The 9,550-nt window shown below is 39.0% G+C and overlaps 1 protein-coding gene across 2 annotated transcripts in view; it reads left to right on the forward strand.

The window, feature by feature from the left end:
* Positions 1-9,550, forward strand: part of mapkbp1 (mitogen-activated protein kinase binding protein 1) — a 59,101-nt gene that overhangs the window by 36,822 nt on the left and 12,729 nt on the right. For both annotated transcript variants that reach the window (XM_050061904.1, XM_050061903.1), the window contains exons 13-17: positions 2,340-2,465; positions 2,578-2,648; positions 4,972-5,093; positions 7,342-7,417; positions 7,549-7,660. In XM_050061904.1, coding sequence (XP_049917861.1) covers positions 2,340-2,465; positions 2,578-2,648; positions 4,972-5,093; positions 7,342-7,417; positions 7,549-7,660 — 507 coding nt within the window. The remainder of the gene's footprint in view (positions 1-2,339; positions 2,466-2,577; positions 2,649-4,971; positions 5,094-7,341; positions 7,418-7,548; positions 7,661-9,550) is intronic.

Consider the following 9,550-nt stretch of genomic DNA (forward strand, 5'->3'; position numbering starts at 1 on the left):
GACAGCAGCTCCTCAGTCACAGTCATGTTGATTTATAAAGACCTGTTGTGAGTAGTTGATTCACTCGTGACAGGAGAATAAATTTGTCCTGTTGTCTTCAGCGTGACTCGAGTCTGCTGTCGACCCACTTTGACTTCAGGGTCATGAGGTCATATTTTCTCTAACAACAATAATAATAATAAAATCAAGATTTTAAAAGAGTTGCAGCAGCATGAAGCGTAAAAAGAAAGAGTTTCAAAAAGTCTCAAGTGAGCAGATGCGTTTTAAGCTTTCTTTTAAAAAACATTTAGCGAGCTAGCTTCTCTGATATCTACAGGTAGTGTGTTCATAGCTTTGAGGCGTCACTGACAAAGGCTGCATCTCCAGTCATCTTCCAGCTGTTTCTGGGAACCTCCAATAAACCAGCAGCAGAGGATCGCAGTGTTCTTGGAGGCGATGTAGCTCGGTCCCAGCCCATGTAGGGCTTTGTATACAAGGAGGAGGAGCTTAAAATCAGTTGTAAATGTAACAGGAAGTCAGTGCAGAGCAGCTCAGACCGGCCTGATGTGCTCTCTACTCTTGGTTCTGGTTCATAGCCGAGCTGCAGAGTTTTGAACGAGCTGAAGTCTCTCAGTGATGCGTTACAGTAGTCGAGTCAACTTGAAATGAAGACATGAATCAATATCTCTGCATCTTTTTCATTTAGAAATGGTTGCACATTAGCGATGCTTCTGAGGTGGAAAAATGTTTTCGTCACCTTGTTAATGTGGGTCTGGAAGCTTAGATCCGAATCAAGAATCACACCAAGACTTGTGACCTCAGGTTTAATCCAGGGAGTTAAATTCCCCAGATTATTCCTCTGATGTAATGACATCAGGAGGTGTTTACATCCTACAGTTATACATATGTTGAATCTTTTAAATCTGCTTTTTTTAGACTAAATTTGTGTGTAAGAAATTGAATTAAAAGTAACATTAAAACAAAAGAATACTTCTAATCTCCTGAAGAAGTATTTACCGGGTACCAGACCATCCTGACATTATAACTCAATATTAGGGAAGCAGGATAATATCGATACATCATCAATATCGACCAACATGCTTTTTCCTAATTTGCACAATGAATGAATATTACATACATTTAAAAGTATTTCATGTCTCCATCTGCTGGTGGGCCGTCACAATAAGAGCATGTATATATAACAACAGAAACGACAACAGAAACGACTTGATGATCACTAAAATTAGGTGGGGAAAAAAAGAGGATATCTTGATATCAGTATTGGTTATTGACCAAATTAGTTGTTATATATCAGCAAGAAATCCAGTATTGTGCCTCAGTACTGAATATTTAAATTATTTAATAGAATATAATGTTTTGTTTCCCTTAAATACTCAGAAAATTGTGCAGAGCTTCGTCTGTGGTTTGTCAAAAAGGTTTGGTTAGTCTGAGGTTGGTGAGGTCATTTGGATGGAATTGGAAATTATGAAGATTATAACTGTAACTTGGTGAGGGCAGTGTTTTTATTACAGATGGAAATGACACACGAAACTACCAAAATAAGAGCAGCTGTGATAAACCAGAGTGATTTTTTAAAATGTTCAAACTAAGGCTGGTTTTAGGTGACATGTGACTCTGGCTCCCTCTCAAGTCTGTTAGTGTGTGTGTGAACTACATCTGGCATCCACACCCACACACACACACACACACACACACACACACATAAAACAATAAAACAGGCCAGTAAATGTTCAGTGGGTCTTACTGGGTTGATAATAAAACCAGCAAACTCAACAATAAGACTCATTTCTGTCGACCAGGAAACAACAGCACAGAGGGAGGAATGCTGAGGCTCGTAAACACACACACACACACACACACACACACACACACAGTTTAACAGCAGGATTGACATCACTTCCTGTAGCTTGGTCCAAAGTGCTGAGAGAGAAGAAGCCAGCTCAGCAGTCAGGACGAACACACACAGTTTAATCCTCTCAGACTGTGAAGAGTAAAAATCCTGCTGCTGCCGTCTCACCTCGACAGGATCGCGTGTTTATATCCTAAATAAGATGTGATATTTTCACTTCTCTGGAGAAACAAATGAATTTGACCCGATAAAGTTCACAACACAGAGAAAATACATCAGAGTGCTGCGGGCAAATCATAGCACTGAAATCTATAATATCAAGCTCTGGCCTTCAAAATAAAAGCTTTTGAGATGGGGTTACATAGTGTTAAAACACACACACACACACACACACATTTATACATGAAGAAGAAAAACTGTATATAAAATTACATGCTCTCAGTTCACAGCAAAGATTTCAAATTTCATGTTTCGTCTGTGTGTCCATCAGGTCTCCAGTTATTAGCCACAGCCAGTCGGGACCGTCTGATCCACATCCTGGACGCGGGCAGAGAGTACAGTCTGGTCCAGACTCTGGACGAACACTCGTCCTCCATCACTGCCGTCCGATTCGCTGGTCAGTCCCTCTGTGACCTCTGACCTCTCGTCATGTTGTCAGAATAAACTCTGCTGCTGATGTTTGTCCTCTCTGACCTCATGTCCGTCTTCTTCTTCTTCCTGTCTTTCAGCCAATGAGGGGAAGGTGAGGATGATCAGCTGTGGAGCCGATAAGAGCGTTTACTTCCGCACCGCGCAGAAGGTGAGAGCCGCTGGAACTTAAATTTACTTTAGTACTGTACTATTTCTGTTTTTGTTTGAGGTCCTTAAAGGTCCAGTCTGTAGGGTTTATGCGGATATATGGGCAGAAATTGAACTGAATTTAAAAAGTATTTTTTCTTCAGTGTTTCGTCCGTTGAAAATAAGAATCATTGTGTTTTGAACCACCTCAACTGACTCCGACCTCGATGTGAAGGAGCAGTGGCTCTACTCCAAGCTCCCTCCGGATGTCTGAGCTCCTCCCCCTATCTCTAAGGCTGAGCCCAGACACGCCACAGAGGAAACTCATTGTGGCCGCTTGTATCTGTGATCTCATTCTTTCGGTCACTACCCAGAGCTCATGACCATAGGTGAGGGTTGGGACATAGATAGACCAGTAAATCAAAAGATTTGCCTTCCGGCTCAGCTCCCTCTTCACCACGACAGTCCAGCACAGCGCCTGTATCACTGCAGATGCCGCACCAAACTGCCGATCCATCTCACGCTCCATTCTACCCTCACTCATGAACAAGACCCTGAGATACTTCAACTCCCTCGCTTGAGGCAGTAACTCTCTCCCAGCCCGGAGTGAACAATTCACTGGTTTCCAGCAGAGAACCATGACCTCAGACTTGAAGGTGCTGACTCTCATCCCGACCGCTTCACACTCGGCTGCAAACCGCCCCAGTGCATCCTGGAGGTCACGGTGTGATGAAGCCAACAGAACCACATCATCTGCAAAGAGCAATTCTGAGGTCCCCAAACCAGACCCCTTCCTCCTCCTGGCTGCACCTTGAGATCCTGTCCATGAATATCACAAACAGGATCAGTGACAAGGGACAACCCTGGTGGAGGCCAACACCCACTGAGAACGTGTTTGACTTAACACAGAGTATGTTTATTTTCTTACTAAGGTCCTCTGTGCAACAGACCAAAATAGGAAAACCTTAAGGAAAACACTTAAGGATAATTTGTGAAACCAGTTTTATTTAAAGGTAGCCTTAACTCTCTTCACTTAAGGTGCTTTGTGTAGCCGGCCCTTGGATCTTAACTTACCAGAGAAAAAGGTAAACACACATCAGCTGCTGCTTATCTCAAGATCACGACTTAATTATTTCATTACCATGAAGACCAATTTTTCGAGATAACGAGATCATTTTTCACGAGAAAATCAGTTTTGTTTCCTGTGAAGTTGCAGCCAGACCAGTTTTCCCCTTAAATGACGAGGACTGATCTGAATGTTTTCTCTAATGCGTTAAACCTTAACTGAAGTACAGTCTGATGAGTGAATGATGATGAGTACTTCTTTATCTGACATTTTCAGCTTTAATCAGTCGCTACAGTTGTCAAGACGTCATCTATGCACGCTGGCTCAGCACTCCTGATCTCTGATAAACATTAAACACAATAAAAGGAAGAACCCTTTTGTTTCTTGTGATAAGGAGTTGATTATGTTGTTATCTTGTGATAACAAAGCTTGTTTTCTTAAGATAAGGGCATTAATTAATTACATCTACTGCACGGCTGTCTGTCCCAGATGAGATATCCCTCCTCAGTTGCTCTTCCTGAGGTTTCTACCAATTTTTTCCATTGAAGGTTTTTTTTGTGGGAGTTTTTCTTATCCGCTGTGAAGGGCCAGGGAACAGAGGGTTTGGTATGCTATAAAGACTCTGAGGCAAATTATGATTTGTGATATTGGGCTTTATGAATAGAAATTAATTTAACTGAATTGAAATTAATCGTCCATTCATGTAGAATGGAGCGTGAGATGGATTGGTGGTTTGGTGCGGCTTCTGCAGTGATGTGAGCACTGCACGGGACCGTCGTGGTGAAGAGGGAGCTCAGCCGGAAGGCAAAGCTTTTGATTTACTGGTCCATCTACGTCCCAACCCTCACCTATGGTCGTGAGCTCTGGGTAGTGACCGAAAGAATGAGATCACAGATACAAGCGGCCACAATGAGTTTCCTCTGTGGTGTGTCTGGGCTCAGCCTTAGAGACAGGGGGAGGAGCTCGGACATCCAGAGGGAGCTCGGAGTAGAGCCGCTGCTCCTTCATGTCACAAAAGGGTCAGTTGATGTGGTTCGGGCATCTGATCAGGATCCTCCTGGGCGCCTCCTGTTAGAGGTGTTCAGGGCACTGGTAGGAGGCCCCGGGGCAGACCCAAAAAGCGGAAACATGGAAAACGTAAAAAGAATTTCCTGCCTGAGGTCACAGCAGAACAGTACCAAGTGAATAAATGAATGACAAGAACATGAAGAGGAGACTGTAACCTTCCTCACACTAACACATGAAACATTCCCATCATGTGTCCTTCCTGTGGTCACAGGTGGAGGAAGGGTTGGAGTTCACTCGGACTCATCATGTGGTGAGGAAGACGACTCTGTACGATATGGACGTGGAACCAACCAGGAAGTACGCTGCAGTGGGCTGTCAGGACCGCAGCATCAGGTACGTTAATGAATCCACCTGCAGCCGAAACAAACAGTCTGCAGGCAGGATTATTACCCAGCAGGCACCACGGTGATTAGATGGATTAGGATTAACTGCCATGATCCCGTCTTCTTCTTCTCCTCTCCCCTCCCCCTCTCTTGTTTCCTTTTTAATTTCCTCTCTTTCCTTTATGTTCCTCTCCCACTTTTTTCCAGGTTTTTGTTATTAGATTTTAAATTTTAAAATACAACACATAACAAGGGTCTTTTCCACTTTTAACCATGACAATATGTCCTGAAGCCGCTGGGAGTGTGCGGGTGGGGCCACTTTGTTCCACTTAAATAAAATAGCATGACGCGCTAAAGGAGGTGAGAGCGAGGGCGCCACCATCCTCATGGGGAACTCGGTTCAGTTACAGTTTCAAAGATTGTTCGACTCGGGGTTCCTCTCCTTACTTCGATTAAAATCATCCATTTGTTACTTTTCCTCTTATCTTGTTCATTACACATCATTTAAAAATGGTGTGCTTATTCGCTGTAGGAACTTTGGCCTCCTGTGACCTGACAGTCAGCTAAAGATCAGCAGGAAATAGTTGATTTAATAACTTGCATGTTTATTTGACAGTTTTCTGGTTTTGATTTTGATATTCATTCAGTCATTTTCTGTAACCGCTTATTCTGTTATGGGTCGCGGGGCCTTGAGCCTATCCCAGCTGACATTGGGTGAGAGGCAGGGTTCACCCTGGACAGGTCGCCAGACTATCACAGGGCTGACACATAGAGACAGACAACCATTCACACTCACATTCACACCTACGGACAATTTAGAGTCACCAATTAACCTGCATGTCTTTGGACTGTGGGAGGAAGCTGGAGCACCTGGAGGAAACCCACGCTGACACAGGGAGAACATGCAAACTCTGCACAGGAGGGCTCCCCCACCCTGGGTTTGAACCAGGAACCCTCTTGCTGTGAGGCAACAATGCTAACCACTGCATCACTGCACCGCCTGATTTTGACATTATTATAATAATAATAATAATAATAATGATAATAGTAATAGTAATAAAAATAGTATTGTTTGGCAGTAGAAGTCAAGTATCAAATATTCAGACCAGCACCTGAATGCACCACAAATACAACGACACAGAGCAGCCGCACTCACTGGGTTTAAGTTTATATATTTGCACAATAGTAAGATACAATGTACATACAGAAGAAGTAATTTCAGTGCCAGAGAGGAAGGAAGCCTAAAAGGCTTTTTTCAAATAACTGAAAAAAGTGACATTAAGCAAGAAAATAAAACAAAATAAGCAATTAACAAAGAAATGAGGAACACATAACACAAAAAATATTTATATACACAACAGAAAACCATCAGTAATAAAGGGGGAAAAACAAACCTAAAATAAGATCTGAATAATCAGCAGAAAAGACATGTCAAAAGATTCAAGATTTAAATGTGATCTAAAAGCTGACATGAAATATTTTAATGACATATTTAATGAATTCCATAACTGAGGACCTCTATATTTGATTTTTTAAAAATTAAGTTTTGATATAGGGCAATATGGTAAATGGAAATCATTGTTTTGCCCTGTGAGTGAATGTTTGAAGATAAAATAAAAACATAATAAAATGTATCTGGAAGATCTTTCCTGTAATTCATGTATCTTCTAACACATATTCATAAATCCATTTTTTCATCCACTGTTGTTCCAGATATGAAGAGTTCATCCTTTCCGTTTATAATTGTTTATTTGAACTCCACATGGTTTCCAGTTTGTGTTTATCTGGTTTCTGGTATGGCTGCTGTGTGTTCAGGCTGCCACCTGCTGGTCAGAGTCAGACCAACAAAGCAGAGACAAAAGTCTCAGTACAACACTGGTGTTCTGTCTCATAGTGTTTTATCAGTTAGTTTGATATCTATGACTCTCAATGTGGATCTGCTGCAGCAGGAAGCTTCAGGACCAATAGGAATCATTGTCAGTGTGCTGTTGATGTGCGCTGTCGTCCCACAATGCATTGCACAAAGGAAATGGAGGAGCCGCTCAGAACAAAACACAGTTTATATGAAACAGATCAACAAACACAGAATCAGTGAAGTTTTGAAAAACATTTAATCTTTGTTTATTAACTGCAATATTTTGATGATTTTGATGATGATGATGATGATGATGATGAAGACAACAGAATTGTTATGAGTCAGTGTCAGTGGACCAAAATTGATGGACTGCTTCTTCTTCCTCCTCTTCCTCTTCCTGCAGGATCTTTAACATCAGTAACGGTAAACAGAAGAAGATGTACAAAGGCTCTCAAGGAGAGGATGGGACTCTCATAAAGGTAGGTCACAGTATCCATCCAAAATCAGCTTGCTGTTACCATGGCGATGTTTCCACAGTAACAGCAGGTGTAGATAATTCATGAACATTTAGCTGCCAGGTGTTAGCTGCCTCCTCCTCTGTCCTCCCCAGGTGCAGATAGACCCGTCAGGTCTTTACATCGCCACCTCCTGTTCAGACAAGAACATCAGTATATTTGACTTCTACTCTGGAGAGTGTGTGGCCACCATGTTCGGCCACTCCGGTCAGTAAACCACTGGGTCAAATAGCCCATTATTGTAAATAGATGTATTTATGAATTACTTTTTTGAATTTAAATTTTATGGTACCATGCCTTCTTTAATCAAATGTCTATGACAAACATTCGTATAACTTTTTCATATTAAATTTGTATGACATACTATACTTAGACTTTGTAATGACTTTTTGCAACATTCTATATCAGAACTGTTTTCATGACATTTTTCTACATACAATATTATAACTTTTTTTTTTTTAACATACTACAGTATTACTTTGTGAAATGAGATTTTTATGAGATGACTTTTTATTGTTTTTTTACATACTTTACTATGACTTTTTATTTGAAATTGCTATGTTATGACTTCTTTTAAAGAAATTTTTGGGACGTACAAAACTATGATTGTTTTCATTAAAAATGTTTAAATGCACGACTATAACTTCTTTTTGAGCTGTTTTTTGACATACTAACTTTCTAAAGCTATGTCTTTATGACCTACTTTTGCTGACTGAAGTGTTTTAATGACATACTATACTCTTGACTTTGACTCATAAAATTTTTTGCAACATGCTGACTTTTTGTAGTTTTTTTCGACATTCTGTGACTTTTTTTATTGAAAATTTTCAACATATTATATGGTGACTTTTTAAACTGACGTGCTATACTATGACTTTTTTCACTGTATATTTTCAACATACTATACTATGACTTTTTTTATTGAAATTTTTCGATATACAATACTATGACTTTTGGATTAATGAAATTTTTCTACAAACCATGCTTTGATTTTTTTCATCGACAATTTTCAACATGCCATGACTTTTTTGATTTAAAATTTTCGACATACTATACTATGACTCTTTGGATTAAAAATTTTCAACAAGATATACTATGAATTTTTTCATTAAAAGTTTTCAACATGCAATACTATGACTTTTTTAATGAAAATTTTCAACATACTATACTATGACTTTTTGGAATAATTTTTTTTGACAAACTATACTATGATCTTCTGGATTAAAATTTTTCGACATGCAATACCATGACTTTTTTTCACTAAAATTTTTCAACATACTATACTGTGACTTTTTGGATTAAAACTTTTCAACGTACTATACTATAACTTTTTTCACAGAAAATGGTTGGTTTTTGGAATAAAATCTTTCGACAAACTACCATGACTTTTTTCACAAATTTTTTTTTTAACCTTACTATACTATGACTTTTTGGATTCAAATTTTTTGACATACTATACTATGACTTTTTGGATGACACATTTTTCGACATACTATATACTATGACTATTTTCACTGAATTCTTTCAACATACTATACTATGAATTTTTTCCACTGAAATCTTTCAACATACTATACTATGACTTTTTGGATGAACATTTTTCGACATACTATAAGTTTTTTCCTCTGAAAATTTTTGACATACTATACTATGACTATATCAACTGAAAATTTCGACATTCTATACTGTGACTTTTTTCCACTGAAAGTTTTCGACATACCATACTATGACTTTGTGGAATAAATTTTTTTGACATACTATACTATGACTTTTTGGAATAATTTTTTTTGACATACTGTACTATGACTTTTTCCACTAAAATTTTTCAAATTACTATACTACAACTTTTTCCACTGAAAATTTTCGACATACTATACTGACTTTTTTCACAGAAATTTTTTGACATACTATACTATGACTTCTTCCACTAAAATTTTTCGAATTACTATACTATGACTTTTTTCACTGAAAATTTTCGACATAATATACTATGACTTGTTTGATTAAAATTGTTCGACATACTACACTATGACTTTTTTCCACTGAAATTTTTCGACATACTGTCCTATGACTTTTTTGTTTAAAATGTTTTGACAT

This window comes from Epinephelus moara, chromosome 14, assembly GCF_006386435.1.
Source record: "Epinephelus moara isolate mb chromosome 14, YSFRI_EMoa_1.0, whole genome shotgun sequence".
Classification (NCBI taxonomy): domain Eukaryota; kingdom Metazoa; phylum Chordata; class Actinopteri; order Perciformes; family Serranidae; genus Epinephelus; species Epinephelus moara.